This window comes from Ursus americanus, chromosome 14 (assembly GCF_024610735.1).
Source record: "Ursus americanus isolate L20-20 chromosome 14, mUrsAme1.1.p, whole genome shotgun sequence".
NCBI lineage: Eukaryota > Metazoa > Chordata > Mammalia > Carnivora > Ursidae > Ursus > Ursus americanus.
Genome location: NC_142140.1, coordinates 56,866,910 through 56,883,162, shown reverse-complemented (window position 1 = coordinate 56,883,162; position 16,253 = coordinate 56,866,910). Strand labels below are relative to the sequence as shown.

The following is a 16,253-nucleotide window of genomic DNA, read 5'->3' as shown; positions in this document are numbered from 1 at the left end:
AGGGATTCTTATTTCCTAGAATGTTCTGGAAATCTAGCCAAGTGGCAAATCTGGGGTCTGGGAAGGGCGTCCTTTTTAGTGCATGATTCCCGTGTGCTAGGTGCTGTCCGGACTGTTCGGCTGTCATCCTATGGAGCGCCTGCCGTGGGACTGTTTCATAGAGAAGGACACATTTGAGGGAGACTGACTGACTTGCCTACGATTCTGCAGCCAGCAATGCAATCTGGGATCACCTAAGCAGAGTCCTGGCTACCCTTCAGGCTCCTGGACAAACTGGCAAGTTACCTCCTGTTCCCTGAGACTGCGCTCATGCCCGACCCCCCAGCTCCTTCCACAAAAAGGCATCAAGATCTGTGCCCTGCGCAGATGCCCTTGGAGACAGCCGCCCAAGTATGAGGACGCCCCACACAGGGACTCCCCATGTCTGGCAACTGGCCACAAACAGCATCTGTGCTCTGTGCCATGTTGTTCTTAACCGCTGCGCAGAAATTAGAGACTGGCCCAGGTGGCAGGGCCCATAGGACAGGTAGGGCCACTGATAATGCTCAGTGATGAGCTCTCGGGGCCCTTGGACCACTGCTGCCTCGAAGCTGCCAGAACAGCCCCCTCTCACCGGTGTTATTTCACAGGGCCGCATCCCATTTTACAGATAGGCAAGCCGAGGCTCCCAGGGATTGTTGGGTGGGGGGGAGGCTTGGTCAAGGTCCCAGGGATGTGGGGCTACTCACTGGCCGCCTCCATCATGCTGGCCCAGAAGTGGGGCTGCTTGTGCAGAGGGTCGTCGTCGGGGCCGCTCAGCTTATAGACGTGAACGCAGGGTGGGGTGCCCACGCTGCTGTAGTGGCTGATGAACATGTCGAAGTTCTGTAGGCAGGACGGGGCACTGAGCACGCATGACGCATGTGCTTCCCGACCTCCCAGTCTGCTTTGGCGCCCCCTGCCCCCATCACCCGCCAACCCATTTATTGTCTTTGCCCCGTGTGGTCACTTGTTTAAACTTCAACACTCTTCCACTCACCTCAGGTTGATGCTATTACCGTCACCCCCATTTCTCAGATAAGCAGACTGAGGCCAAGAGGAATCTGTCCCCTGGCCAGGGACCTGCCCCCACCCCACCCCCACCCCAGTGGACTGACCGACCCAGGGTCATACCCAGATCCTTCTGATGCCACAGCCTGCTCAAGTTGCTGGTTCTACGGCCCACAGGCTGCTACCAAATGCCTGCCCTGGACTGAAGTAGCCCTGGGCACGTTCACTGCCTGACATTCTAGAACATTCTGACAGGCTAAGAGTGGGTGCCAGAACGGTGCCATCAGGCCCATCGAGGGAGTGCCCACCTGGCTCATGGAGCAGCTGTGGGAGAAGCCGGGTGTGGTGAGGCGCACGATCTCGCCCGCTGACTCGTAGCTGACCACATAGAGGTGGTGCTCCAGGGGCGTGTCCTTCGTACCTTGGAAGTACACCAGCTTCGTCGCCTCATTGACCCAGATCTGTGGGGGCACAGGGGCTCCTCGTGAAGCAGCCCCAGGCCGGGCCTTGGACTTCCCATGCCTTTGCTCCCATGGTAGCTGGGGGACAGCGCTGACGTCCAGCAGAGGGACCTACGCCCTTCTCCTCACCCCCACAGGGAACGCCCAGAGTTCTGTGGCCAGGACATTTGTTCCCTCCCCGCTGGCTTTAGCCCGCCAGCTGGAGGAGAGCTAGCTGGGAGAGAAGCGCCTCTCAGACCTGGTGGGGGTCTGATCTAGCTGAGCTCACCACATGTCCCCTGGTAGGACTTGAAATCGGAACGCCAACCCCAGACAGCCCCTTCTGGGCATGCCCAGAGCTGTGAGTGCGGAGCAGAGGGCACAGTGCCCGGGACAGAGGCTGAGGGAGGGGCTAGCCTGTGCCCAAGGGCCCATGAGCCCCCAGCCCTGGTCCCCAAGGGGTCGGCCCACCCCTCTGACCCAGGTCCTCAGGGCTAAGAGGCGGCACCTGCTTCCTGGGTGAACCCCATCAGACCCCAGTGTGATGTTCAGGTGATGAGACCTCAGGAAGAACAGGAAGGAACCCTGCTCTGGGGGTCAGAAGAGCCACTGTCTGGGGCCAAAATGGCAACGTGGAGGTAAAACACTTAAAGAAAGCGTGTTCTCTGATGCAGCATTAAGCTCCAGGAACTGCTCCTGAGGGCTTCGCTCGAGGGCTGACTTCAAGTAGGACAAACACGCTGTGTTCTTAATATTTAAAAAAAGGCGATGGCTTGAATGTCCAAAAAGATCGGTTTCAAAATTAGGGCACACTTCTCTGTGGCTACATAAAGCCGTATTTTCTAAAAAAAACCAAAACCAAAACCAAAACCCAGCCCCTCCAAATCCCCTAAAATAATGTCCTATGGAGGGGTGCCTCCTGGCTCAGCTGGAGGAGCATGCAACTCTTGATCTTGGGGTTGTGGGTTCGAGCCCCATGCTGGGTGCAGAAATGACTTAAGTAAATAAACAAATCTTTAGAGAACAAAACAAAAAACCCAAAGTCCTATACAGATGTGTGCACACAGAAATGCTCTGCTGGGGTTTTCACTGCAGTTGGCCACTTCCGAGGGGATGAGGCTTCGGGAGCCCGGTGGGGTGAGGAGTGAGGGGATCCCTAATGTGGGGTTACTTAGAACGGTTCAGTGTGATGTATCCTTTGTTGCCATCCTTTTAAAATAAATGCAGGTTTTCTAGAAACAGAGAATGTCGCTGGAAAACCCCCAGCCACAGGCAGTCCCTTGCTAGTCTTGTCACCAGGACCACGTGAGAAGATGCACACATGGAGGAGCCGCCCCCAGGCACCTGGACCCCCGGGGTCCCCAAAAAAGGCACATACAGCCTCCGGAGGGGATGTGAGAGGCCAGTCTTTTCCTTTGTAACTTTTAACATGCTGCTGTGCTGTCAATGAGACTTCAGTTAAGAATAAAAATAAAAATAAAAATAAAATGAAATAAAATGTTGCTGTGGCTTTTTAACATCTGGGTAAAAACCCAGGCATGCAAACGCCGCAAGGCCCACAGTGGTGGAGAAAGGGGAGAATTCTGGCTGGCAGGTACACCAGACGCTATGCTGGGGGCTCAGGGCAGTCCTGCCCCCTCGCCCTCCCGGGGACATCTGTGGTTGTCACACCTGGGGTGGGTGGGGCTGAGGAGGCTGCTGATGCCCCACAGTGCCCGGGGCGCCCTGATATGGGCAGTGCTGAGGGGAAGAGACCCTGCCGTAAAGAGGAGCAGATCAGAGCTCCCTGACGGTCGCGTTTTACAGATGGGGAACGGGAGCGTGAGCACCCAGCTACTTAGGGGCAGGGCTAGGCTGGGAGCCCAGGGGCGCCTCTTAGCAAAAATCAACCACAGCAGAGCAAACGAAGAGGCAAACTTTAACCTTTTGGTACCCGACCCTCTGACTGGCCTCACAAACAGGAGGTGAATGTAAAAGCTTACACCTTGCTTCTGTTCCAACAACTCACAGGAACATCCTTCCAAGGCAGTGACAAGGCATTCCGTCAGGCTGGTTACGCTATCAGCACCCGTATCTGTGCCAACTGGACCTACCAAGGTCCCTCCTCGCGGGCTCACTCAAGTGTGTATTGACCACTATTTCCCATTGCATGAACAGCTCTGTGATGCACGCACACGTGCTAACATCTCTAACGTCTGTCTTTGGTCCAGGAGACATTTATGCTGGTGTGAGACAGGGACCAGGAAGTCTGATTAAGAGCTCTCTCCATAAAATTTGGAACTTTGTAGAACTGGACCCTGGTGAAGAAGCTTTGGTCAGAGGCAAGTCTTGCCACATTTTTATGATGGTGCATTTGGGTGAGTGGAAGGTACACCACTTGTCTCTGCAGCTGCATCTTTGTCCCCAAACCTCCCAGGGACAGATGTCAGGGCAGGCCCTGCTTGGAAGCTGCAGGACAATCCCACAGTAGGCCAAGTGTCCCATAAACTGCTCTCCCAGGGAGAGATGGTTTCATGGAGCAGGAGAAGGCTCACAGAATGCAACAGGTGCACAGAGCAGCACCCCCCCTCCCAGACTGGGGTTGTCTGCAGCTGGCCAGAACCAGAGCCCTGTGGCCCTGGGTACGCTGAAGCAGTGGACGAAGCTGAGTGGAGCAGAGCAGGAGGAAGGCGCAGCCAGGAGGGAAGAGAAAAGCCACGGGCACATGGGGTCTGCAGGGAAGCTGCAGCGAGCGTACACAAGTATCTGGGCATGTGTGTGCACATAAGCGTGCGTGCAGGGCGGGTGGGGAGGGTTGCAAAGAGATTCTGGTACCTTGGAGCCGTGCCTTGCCAAAACCTCCCATTCACCGCTAGTCAGCGCGATCTCCTCCTTGATGGGGCATTTAAATTCATCTGGAAGTAAGGAAAGGAAGAGGTGAAGGGGGCCCCAGGCAGCCATGAGGGGGACTCAAAGGCCCTGAGGCCAATTCCACCTGAGTGAACTTGTCACAGAGCTCCGTGCAAGCTGGGCCAGGTGGGAGATGAGAGCGAGCTGGCTGAGCCTCAGACACAGGACGGAGCAGGGACCCACCACACTGGCCACGGGGGCTGTGCGCAGGTTCCAGCAACTCCCAGGGAAAACCAGACAGCGGTGTTTGTACTGGAAGCACCGATCTTAGAACCCTGCAGAGGCCAAACCGTCAACTTCCGGGCTCGCGCCCTGTGACCTCTCAGCACGTTTTCGGATTCTAGAGAACCAGATCTGGGTTAGAATGCATTGGCTGAGCAAAGCCGCGGCTGAGTCCTTATGACAGATTTTTCAGGTTTTTTGGGGGGCAGATCTTACTTTTGAATTTCCGCCAGGTAAATAACTACAGGATGCCTGCTGGCACGTATTACAAATTTACTGAGACAGTCTGTGAGTGTTCCGTTCTGGGCACAGCTGGGATCTGTGAGGGAGGCGCCTCCTGTGTCCCTCACTCCCACAGAGGCTGGACACGGCCGACCGGTTGCTCATTCAGATTTTTTTTTTTAAACACAGAATGCTTCGCGACTTTGCACGTCATCCTTGACAGAGGCCACGCTAACCTTCTCCGTATCGTTCCAGTCCTAGTGTGTGTGCTGCTGAGAAGAGCACTCATCCGAACTCTTACTGGTGCCGTTCTCGGTGGCGCCTACAGAAGGAGCAGGGTGGGGAGCACAACTGCACGCGGCCAGCGTGAAGAGCCCTGCCTCTGCTCCGTTCTCCTGCCCATGGGAGGAGCCGGTGCGCCCAGAGGCTAGCTGGCCACGCACTCCCCCCTTGCAGCCACGTCCCCTCAGCCTTCCGGGTGCAAGCCCGCACTTCTCAGTGGGGGGGCTGCCACCCCCGCCCACTCGGCCCTCTCTCTCTCGAGTCCTCTGCTGCGAAGGACACCTCGCGTGGCCTGGACACACCGCTCCTGCCAGTGCCGTCCCCACTTCTTGCTGGTCCTCCAGGCTCCTGACCCTCCTCCTTCTTCCCCAGCCCCACTGATGGTGCCTTTAAGGAACTCATGCCTTTTGGTCCAAAGTGACCAAGGTCTCGCCTTTTCGACCGTCCAACTGCCGCCTACGAGGCCTCAGCCACATGACGGTAAGTGCGAGCTGGGAGTGCAGGTGGGCCCACGCAGCATGGATGGGAAACCTGGTGTGCCCACCACAGAGGCCGGAGGGCCCCGAGGGGCACCCGCTGCGAGCTCCACCCAGCGACCACCAGAGGCTGGAATGAGGATGCGCAATGCGCCAAGTGAGGTCTCCCAAGGTGAGATTAGGTGGTGGTGGCTAAGTCAGACAGACAGACAAACAAGAAGGCACAACACCAGACAGCCACAGAAAACTCCCCTTAGAGATGGCCTAGCCAGCCTGTGCTGACTGCGTTACACCCCAGGTGACAGCAGTGACAACCCCAAGACAGCAGTCACTCCTCTGTCCCCATCTTACTCGACCCCAATCAGCTTGTGGTTTGCCTGTTCCTGACTCCTGGCTTGGCTCCCCCAGACACCTTGCACTCTCCGGTCTCCATGCCCCATGTGGCACTGCCTCAGGCTTGTTTGTGGGCTGCCTCTGAACTGTGGGGCTCCCCTGGGGTTGCGCCAGGGGATACTGGGCCACGTCTGGGGACATTTGGGGCTTTAACAATCATGCGTGCCCCTGGCACTGAGTGGGTGAGGGGTCAGGGGCACTGCTCAGCCCCACAGAGCCTGGGACACCCCCACTGAGGACAAGCTGGCTTGGGATCTACAGCACTGGCGGGGAGAGCTTGAGGGGCCCTGGGGTGGCTCTCAGCCCACACTGCTTCCCTGCCCAGACCTGTCCCGAGGCTGAGAGAGGACACCCACAGCCCACTGCAGATGCATTCTGCTCCTTGGAACTCCGAGCACACGGACCTGCCCACGCAGCATAGCCACTACCGGGCACTGCAATATGAACACGTCCAAACCCCAACTGGACGTTTCTCTCCTCAAACTGTCCCTCCCAGAGTATTTCTGTCTCACACTGACCCTCGAAAAACCCTCCAGGCAATTGTGCCTTTCCTTTCTCTCTCAGACCCTATATCCAATCCACCAGCACACCATGGTGACTCGGAGGTCGAAGTTCAACCAGAATCAAATCCACCTGCGTTAGCCCAGCATGCTGCCATGACCCATCCCTGTCACCTTTCCTTGCCCCTCAGGCTGTATTCCACACAGCAACCCTAGGAATAGCTTTAAACTGATATAAGATCAATGGTAAAAGCCCAAGCCCCCAACGCCCCACACGACCTGCCCCATCCTCTCTCTGTCCTCCCCTCCTCTGTCTCTCCCCCTCACTCTGCTCAAGCCACAAGGGCTTCCTCGCTGCTCTTCCAACATGCCAGGCAGCTATTGCCCCCAGCACCTTTGCACAGGCTGTGCCCTCAACTTGGAATGTGTGGGGTTGCCTCTGCCACCTGTTCCAGGTCTCTGCTTCATAACATGCTATCCAAGATGTCCCCTGACCTCCCATGCTAGAAAGAAGACCCCTCACTCTCTAGCTACCATGCACATTACTCTCGTTTGTCTTTGAATTATTGCCCATCTCTTCCACTAGAGAGTTCCATAAGAGCAGGGATTTTTCTTTCTCTTTTTATAATTATACCCCTGGCACCTAGAGCAGGGGTTGCACTTTTCCTATAAAGGGCCAGACAGCCAATATTTTCGGCTTTGCAAGATACATGTCACACTACTATCACACTACTCAACTCTGTCATCGTGGCATGAAATCAGCCACAGACACTCTGTAAATGAATGAGCGTGACCCTGTGCCAATAAAACTTTATTTACAAAAATAGGTGGTGGGCCGGATTTGATCTGTGGCCATGGTGTGCCAACCCCTGGTGTGAGACGGGCCTGGTGCACAGTCGGTACTACACAGATACCACTGACCGAACGAACGGTTGGCTCTAAGAACCCCCGCCAGGCCCTGAAGGGTGTTTGGGAAAGGCTGGCTTTTTCCTCATCCTGCCCCTCCCTCATGGGACTGGTCACAGGGCGGGGCCAGTGAGTAAGCAGCGCACTGAACCACAGACAGCCGACTGGGTGAGCGGTGGTGTTAGTCAGGCTTTGCTCACCTTCCCCAGGGCTGAGAGGCTCACTCCAGTCGTAGCCACTGGGCTTTAAGATGGCGGTGACTTTGTACAAGTGGCAGAAGCCAGTCTTGCACTCGTTGGCACGGATGAAGCAGAGCTCATCCTCTCCCTCTGATTGGGGGAAGGGATAGAAGATGTCATGAACCTGTCCGGGAAGAAGAGAGGAGGCATCAGAAGGTGGGGCTCTGGCAGGTGGCTGGACTCATGTGGAGGACAAACCCAGCCCCCTGGGGACTCCCACCTTCCCTGGCCCCGCCCTGCTGGGGATTTGGGGGCCCAGGTAGGGGGCACACCCAGCAGCTCTCCACCCTTACGTTGATCCACACATCGGTGACCTCCTCATACACGACGTGCGGCTGGACGTTCCTGGGCACTGTTCTGGCGAAGGCCATCCGCTCCTCCTCATTCTCGGTGGTGGGGATGAACAGGGCTGGAGGGAGCAGGACGAGCTGGAGCCGCTGCTGGGGCCGATCCAGGAACATAGCCCAGGCGCTGAGAGAGCAAGAGGAGAGAGAAGCCGAAGGCCTCAGGGCCCAGCGGGGGGAAGCCGGGTGACAGACACCTCCCTCCCCAAACTTATGTGGGACCAGAACCATTCTTCCTTTGCCAACACTTAACCAAGTAAGCCCCTAGCACACAAAGGTTTCCTGGCCAGCACATGCCCTCAGGGGAGCTCAGAGGGGTGACAGAACTCTATAACCTGACTATTCTGGAAACATCTCGTGTCATTAGACCTTAGAGCATTTCAAAAATGTTTGCAATTTCTGCCACATACACGATTCTTTACTTCCTGTTTTGTTCTGAACGAACAATGTTCTTTCCTTATTTTTGGGGGATATAAATTGTTTATTCTGTTGAACAACATGAATCCTTAAGGACTTGGGATGGAAGCAAACATCAACTTAAAAAAACAATCCCGTTGGTTGGTGGAGGCGCCTGACCGGGTCAGTCGGCGGTGAAGAGTGTGACTCTTGGTCTCAGGGTCATGAGTTCAAGCCCCACGCTAGTGTAGAGATGACTTAAAAAAAGAAAAAATCCTGTTTGGGAGCTACTTTGCCATTATGTTCTATCCTCAAAACAACTGCTTTGGAACAGAAATTTTAAAAAACTGAAAAAAAAAAAAGTTTTCTGTATCTTTTCCAACTGTAAGTGGACGTGTCTGAAAAAAAAAAAAACGGTTTCTGTATCTTTTCCAACTGTAAGTGGACATGTCTGAAAGGGAGACCTGTCAATACTGTAGGTGGGAAAGCTGGATCTCGGCACAACGAGACCACGGAGCCCAAACCAGCGAGGGCGGCCACAGTGCCGCGCGGAGCCTCCATCCAGGCTGTGTCTGGGACGCGCGTGCGGAGCACTCTATCAAAGGGCCAGCAGGTGAACAGCTCCGCTTTGTGGGCCCTGCGGTTTCTCTGGCAACAGCCAGTCCTGCCGACGTAGCGTGAAAGCTGCAACAGACCATCCGTACACAGAGGAGTGTGGCCATAAATCAGGTTTTATGGGCACTGAAACGTGGAGTTGGTATCACTTTCACGTGTGATGAAATACTCTCCTCCTTTAGATTTTTTTGTTTAACCCTGATCATCGGAAACACAAAAGCTGTTCTCGGCTCGTGGGCTGAACGAACATGGGTATCAGGCTGCATCCGGCCTGTGGGCAGCAGTCTGGGGCCCCATTTGGAGAGGTCTGTCCTCGCCGTGGCAGGAGGGTTACCACGTGACAAGGAGAGCCCTCCATGTCCTGCCGGCGACACTCACTACTTGCCGTCCCGGGTCCACCCGGCCCTGGCGATGTACTCCACCTTGGGGAAGAGCGCACTGAAGGGCTGCACCAGCTCCTTTTCCTGCGTCGCCACGATCTAAAGGGAAAGCAGACTCGGGTCACACTCCAGCCTGAACACACGCTGCCCAGGAGGAGACGGGCGCTTCTGGAGCGGACGCGGTGTCCCCCACGCTGCCTGGTGCCTCCGAATGGGGCTGGATTCGGAAACAGGGTGGTTGCCAGTGTCATCAGTTAAGGTGGTACTGGAATAGGGTGGCCCCAATCTAAAAAAAGGGGTGGTCCCCCTTTCATAAAGGAGGGGTTTGGTTAGGGCCTCATCATTCCAAAACCAAGACCTAAGCCCCAAATCATGAAAGTAGTGTATCTTATGCTTTTTTTTTTTGAAACCTCACACAAAAAGTCATTCTGACAAAAATGCACAAGAGTGTCCTCAGCTTGTCTAAGCGCTTGAACCTCTGGCGTGTGGGTGTTTCCCTTCCGAGGCCTGGCATCCATCTCGGGCATAGCCTCTTTCGCCCTCCTGGCTGTGGGGTCCTGAGCTCCCCAGGTGATGAGGACACTTGTCCTGACCCCAGGTGACAGAGAAAAGTGTCTGGAGCACTGACAGTTCCAATGAAATTATATATGAGGATCTGCCCAAATGCTGGGGAGGGGGAATGGCCAGGTCGGAGGTCAAGTCCCCCAGACGACTACCCGACGAGCTCTCTGTTCTGGAAACCTTTATGGGACCTTCTGCTCAAAGGTGCTCATCAGCACCGCCTCCTCATGCAGAGGCAGGGGAGGCCGGGTTCACTGCTCATTTTTGAGACTGAGGCTCAGAGTGATGAGGCTACTGAGGCAATGCCTTTTCGGGTTCAGTTGGCCAAGGAGAGCACCTGCCCTTGGAAAGGGGGCAAGTGGACTGCTGATGCTGCCCAACTGTCCACTGTTTTCAGCACCTCCCCAGCCCCTCCTCTCCTCCATCCAGAAGCTTCTCCTGGGCACCCTGGCCACTCTCACCTTGCCCTGACTATCAGTCTGAAACTCGGCCAGCTTCAAGGCGATCTTAGGATTCTTGCTGCCTGCAGAAATGAGAGGAAGGTGAGTCCAGCAGGTGTCGCCCACGAGGGCTCAGAGCAGGTGTATGGGGTGGAGTATGGGGCGATGCCCCAGCAAAGGACAAAGCCAGTGTGGGAGGGAGGGGGAGGAAGGGACCAGGTGTCCAAAGGTCTCTCCATGGGTGTGTCGTCACCCCTCTGGTCCAGGCACAAAGTCCCTCAAGCAGGCCTTTCTGACTTTGGACCTGGACCTTGCTCCTGACAGTGCTGTGATAACCGTCTTTACCATTTAAGAACACGACCCTGTGCCAGGGAGGGGAAGACAGGTTGTGCAGGGACACAAACATAAGGAACACGCCTCCCTGCCTCAGAGAGCTTGAAAGCTGGTGGTAGAGACAGGACACATCCACAATAGAACCATCAAGGTCACAGAAAGGTGGCCACCTGTCCCACATGACTCAGCCGGGTCTTGAGCTGTCGGGAGGCAGGCGGCTGATTGGTTGGGATGACCAAATGGCACTTTCCAGAAGTGGGCTGGGGTCAGGTGCCAGCTATTTCTGCGGTCAATCCCAACTCTGGCATGCACGGCTGTAGCACCTGGGCAGGTCGCATCTGAGTGTCAGCTCTCCCGTCGGTCCCACGGTGGGAGGGGGTGGGAGGGAAGCTGGCGTTTCCCACTTACACCAAGGGTTGGAGACATCACTGGAAGGCTCAATCGGGCACAGCATGTAACAGGTGCTTACCACATGCTTCCAAGGACGTCAAAACCAAGCTGAATCTGGCCCACGTGTGTACTGTGTGCAAATCGCTAAGTATTTTTAAATAATTCAAAGAATGTTTAAGAAGCAGGCTGCTTCCTGGAGAAATCTGGATTTCTGCTCTCTTGAGAAATGGGGCAAACTTGAGTCTGTGTTCTCACGACGTGACAAGTGTCTGACATGCCCTTGGATGGGGCCTGTACCCCCTCACCCCTGCCCGCCCCCCACCGTCTCCTGGGCCCTGCGGCAGAGAGTGGGTACCACCCATCGTGGCCCTGGTCCTGCTATAGTTCTCGAGCCCAGTGGGCTTCTCTGGGTCCTGTGGGGTATCCTAGCTGGTGCATGCCTCCTCTGTGAGGCCCAGACCGCTGCCCTGCGCCCTCACCTGTCCTGGGGTACCGGTAGGAGTCTGTCTTCCTTTCTTCTAGCGCAGGAGAGGGCACGTGGATGATCTCCACCTCGGACTCATCGACTTCCTCATACAGGATCCGGAGCGTCTTGCAGCCTTCTGAACCTGGGAGGGGGCAAGGGACGTTGCTGGGGGTGCCAAGCGTCCCTGCTGCCAACCAATCCCTCTCCTGCATGCTCAGGGCACTCCGCTCTACCATGGCAGGGCCCCGAGAGCATGAGCCTCAGGGCTAGAACCCCCAGCTCTGCTACTTACTAGACCACGACCCTGTCACATCTCACCCTAGGGCCCGTTTCCTTACCCTGACAATGGGAATAAGAACTGAGCTAGTCCCAGCACAGAATGGCATGGGAGGTGGCCCTACGGGGTGTTACGGGCTGAACTACGTCCTCACTGAACTCCTGTGCTGGGAGCCCCCAGAACCTCAGAATGGGGCTGAATTTGGGGAGAGGGCTTCAGAGAGTTAAGATGAGGTCATTAGAATGGCCCCGATCCAATGTGACTGGTGACCTTATGACAAGAGACGAGGACACAGACGCAAAGGGACAAGCATGTGAGGATGCGGGGAGAAGACAGCCATGTGCACGCCAAGGTCGTGCACGTAAAGGAGAGCGGCCTCGGGCGGAACCGGCGCCCTGACCTCAAACTCCCCACCTCCAGGACTGGCACAGTAAATGCCTGCTGTTGAGCCACCCCATCCGTGTGGAGCTTTGTTCTGGCGGCCCACACAGAGGAACACGTGGGGGACGGCTCAACAAGGCTGAGGGTAAAAAGCATTATGAGAAGTGCATGAATCACCGGGTGGTGACAGTTTAGTCTGGAATGCGGGGCTGGCGGACGTCATGGGGAAGGAGCCCGGGGCCATTCCTTCCGAGGCTTCTGAAAAGGGTCCCTGTCTCTGCAGTTTCCTGTACTCTAACCTATAACTCCCCACGGATGGACCAGGGATGGCTCCAGGACCAGCAGCCCAGCCCTGCCCAGTGGAACACCAGAGGGGCTGAGGGGCTGGCCTGAGGCCATGTGGTTTGAGACTGGCCGCGCAAAACCAGTGCCTAGGACTTCTGTGCCCGTGCATTCCACATGGAGGATTCCTGGGCCTCAAACGTGGGCACTCTTAGGTTGCCGTGGTCTAAGAAAAGCCCTGTTCCTCCATGCAGGACAGCACAGGAGGTGACCATGGCCGTGGGGTCTGGGAGAGGGCCACAGTAGGTGGGGGGTGGCTGTGGCATTCGGAAGCCTTCCTTAAAGGGGTTTTTCAGCCATGCCGGCATAGCAGAGAAAGGACCTGTGAGATCATCTAGGCCAGCGGATCTCAACCAGGGGCCATTCTGTGTGGTTGTCAGAATTCGAGTAACACATCAAGCAGAGGTCAGGGACGCTGCTCAACAGCCCCCACCGCCCCGGATGGCCCCCAGCAGAGAAGGATCCGGTCCCGATGACCAGAGCACTGAGGGAGAGACATCCTGCTCTTGGCCACTGACCCTGTTTTACGGACCAGGATAAAGTGGTCTCACGCTTCAGGCCCGCAGGGAGCCACAGGCTGAATGACCTGACCCAGGGCCCTAGTTCCAGAGGCACAGACTACAGGGGCGCATGATGACCCTGGGCCAGGTGGAAGGAGAGGGCGCGGCGGCCTGCCCTGTAACTGGCGAGCCCGACCGGCTCCCAGCAGTATCCGCACGCCTCAGGTGCCTCTCTGGGTGGGCGACCCCTCCTTTTCCCGGGAGCCGACGTCAGTGTGTGCTGCCGGCTGCTTTCCAACACAGCATTTAATGTCTCGCTTCTGCTGATGGTTAGGACCGTAAAGACTTCCCTTTCAGTCAATTTAAGGACGAGGTGAGCTGAACTCGAGGCAGCAGTGCACGGCAGACAGGGCTCTGACGGCGCAGGCCGGGGTCCGGCGCCCGGGAAGCACAGCTGTCATGGCCGTGCGCCCCCCTGAAGCTCCCCGAGGCTTGAAGGCCACGGAGAAATCAATTAGCAGGACAAGAGGGTCTGACGCTACCGGCACATATGCCAGAAACAAGTCCCCCACCCTTAGAAGACGTATCTTGCTTAACTAAGTACCAGAAGGGACGAGACAGCCCCACGGTACGTGGGCAGAGAAAGAGATACAGAAGGACCCATGATCGGCTTCCTACATAAGCTGCTGGCAAACCCCATCGAGACTGAAGCCATGTGCAGCTTCAGCTCAGCTCTCTCACAGCCGGAACTTTCTCAATGGCAGGGCTTCTGATCCTCGGCGCTGCTGACATTTGGGGCCAGATCATTCTTTGTGAGCTGGGCCAACCCGGCCACAGTTGGACACTGAGCAGCAGCTCTGGCTCCGCTACTCAATACCTGTACCCCCAGGCGTGACAACGACAAATGTTCCCAGACGTCACCCAGTGTCTCCTGTGAACAGAACTGTCCCTGGTTAAGAACCACTGAGAACTCCAAGAAGGTCAGGATATATATACAAAGATGTTCCTTGTGGCATTGTTTATGACACAAAGCAAAAGCAAAAACAAAATCTGGAAACAACCGAAGTGTCCGTCCGTGTGCAACTAATTTGAACCAGCTGTGGTCCATCCACGCCCCAGGGACAGCTACTCTCACCAGAGTGCCCTGTGTGCGGACTGCAATGCACTGAAGGTTCCTGCCCCTCAAATTCAAACGTCAAATCCTATCCCAAGGTGGTCAGCCTCTCGGGGCTGTGGGGTCCGGTAACAGCAGCCTGAATGGCTTGGGACACGAGTATTGACAGAAAGGATGCCGAGGTTTAAGTGAAAAGAGCGAAGAGCAGAAAAGCAGGTAGACTGTGGCTCTGGTAATAAAAGGACCGCGCGCGAAAGTGCTTTTATAAGCGCAAAGGCCTACCCTCCCAGGAGGCCGCAGGGCACCACCAGTAGCCGGTGAAGCGGTCGAATTCTTCCTGGATGACGAAGGTGGCCACGCCTGCAGACCTGGGGTCATCGAGGACACTGGGTGAGCCTGGACGGAGAGGGAGCCGGGTGGGGTGAGGAACACAGTGCAGAGCAGGCCTTTGCCCCCGAGCACTGCGGACACTCGAGGCCGGAACACCCTATGGGTGAGGGCGTCGGGCACACTGAGGGGTTGACCTGCATCCCTGGCCCCCGCCCACTCGATGCCAGAAGCATCCTCAACCAGCTATGACAGCTAACAACGTCTCTGGACGTGGCCAGTGTCCAAGCTGCCTGGGCTGAGCAGCTTTGGTTTAGAGAGAGGACGCAGGGGCTATGGGGCAGGATGAGGGCCACGTGACCACAGGCCACGGCTGGGGCAGAGCTCCACACACATATGCTGGAGGATGAGGTCACTTCTGGGGAGCAGGGGGTGAGGGAAAACCCAGGGAGCACGTGAGGTCCGAGCCTGATCGGAGTCAAACAGGAGGGCAGAGGTGGGAGGGCTCGCATGAGCAGAGAGGCAGAACGAGCGCCTGGTGGGGAAGACAGGGCACCGTGGCCGACTGCCATAGAGAAAGCCACGAACCAGGCAGCTGGGCTTCCTATGGGGCCGGTGCGGGCCATGGTAGGACCACACGGGAGGGCGAACCATGCCAGCAGGGTCCAAAAAGCTGCTTGGGGCTCAGGGGTAATGCAGCAGGAATGGGGGCCACTCCAGGAGCTGTGCCAGTGGCCATGACGGCTATCCACACGAGTGCCGCAGGTCTCCACCCCCAGCCCCCGGGCCAGAAGCGCAGCCCCCCACCTGGCCTCACCTCTGTGGCAGAAGGTCAGCCGCCGCTCCTCGCCTGTCTCAATGTTGGCTACCCACAGGTCATTGCTGTTGATGAAGGAGAAGAAGGTGGGGTCGGCAGGGCAGATCTTGGGGTCCATCCGGGGCCCAGTGCACTGGGTCTTGATTTCCAGGGGCTTCATGGGGGACACCTGGGGACACAGAGGCCTGGCTCAGGGGGACAGGAGGCAACCCAGGCCCCACCCCAACCCCGGCCAGTGACCAGGGCTCACCATGAAGCCATTCTTGCCCCCGTCCCGACAGTGGAAGAGGCTGTTGCTGGCCTGGAAGAGGAAGAGGCCGCTCTCGCTGTGGAAGTCGTAGGAGGTGATGCCGAAGACCCCCAAGCGCTTCCGCTCCCGAAGGAGCTCCTCCTCCCGAGAGTAGACCCCATGGTGGGGTGTGGCCTAGGGACACATGGGGACGGTGCCATGTCAGCAGTGCAGCCAGGGACCCCGGCACCCTGGGTGTGGATCCTCTGGTCTGGGCATTCCTGGGAGGAGTCTGCCAATCTGCCTGCAGTCCACGCCAGAGAGAACCTTCTGCTGAGCGGAGCGGTTCAGGGCAGCTCCCAGGGGGCCAGAGCAGGCCCAAGCCCGGAAGCCATGAGGGTGCTCAGCAGGCTGGGGAGAACAGGGCAGGCTGACAGGTTCTGGGCTCACCGGAGACTTCCTCCTCTCTTGACCCATCTCTGGGCTTACTCGCACCCACGTCTGTCCACAGAGCCTCTCCAAGACAGACAGAGCTCTCCCCTACCCACCGGCATGGAGGGCCACCCAAGGGGTACTATCTCCTGGTCCCTAGCACCAATCCCACAGACCCCTCCCTCTTGACCTGATCACCATCCCGTCCAGCCAGAACTTTCGGTGAACCCACCCACTGGCAACCATTCCTGCTGTCTGCATAGGGGGAGCAGGACAAATTCAGGACCACCTGACCACCCACACACCTAACC

General features: G+C 56.9%; 1 protein-coding gene and 1 non-coding gene across 4 annotated transcripts in view; both read right to left on the bottom strand.

Annotated features, from left to right (window-relative positions):
- Window positions 1-16,253, bottom strand: part of DPP9 (dipeptidyl peptidase 9) — a 38,944-nt gene that overhangs the window by 9,476 nt on the left and 13,215 nt on the right. For all 3 annotated transcript variants that reach the window (XM_045804330.2, XM_087867376.1, XM_045804329.2), the window contains 11 exons: window positions 15,532-15,705; window positions 15,282-15,450; window positions 14,420-14,533; window positions 11,537-11,665; window positions 10,356-10,417; window positions 9,332-9,432; window positions 7,892-8,069; window positions 7,560-7,722; window positions 4,284-4,363; window positions 1,338-1,490; window positions 729-864 (listed from right to left, as the gene is read on the bottom strand). In XM_045804330.2, the coding sequence (XP_045660286.1) occupies window positions 729-864; window positions 1,338-1,490; window positions 4,284-4,363; window positions 7,560-7,722; window positions 7,892-8,069; window positions 9,332-9,432; window positions 10,356-10,417; window positions 11,537-11,665; window positions 14,420-14,533; window positions 15,282-15,450; window positions 15,532-15,705 (1,459 nt within the window). The remainder of the gene's footprint in view (window positions 1-728; window positions 865-1,337; window positions 1,491-4,283; window positions 4,364-7,559; window positions 7,723-7,891; window positions 8,070-9,331; window positions 9,433-10,355; window positions 10,418-11,536; window positions 11,666-14,419; window positions 14,534-15,281; window positions 15,451-15,531; window positions 15,706-16,253) is intronic.
- On the bottom strand, window positions 4,982-5,087 carry LOC123796852 (U6 spliceosomal RNA). Its single transcript, XR_006780824.1, has one exon. It is a non-coding gene; the product is annotated as a U6 spliceosomal RNA (small nuclear RNA).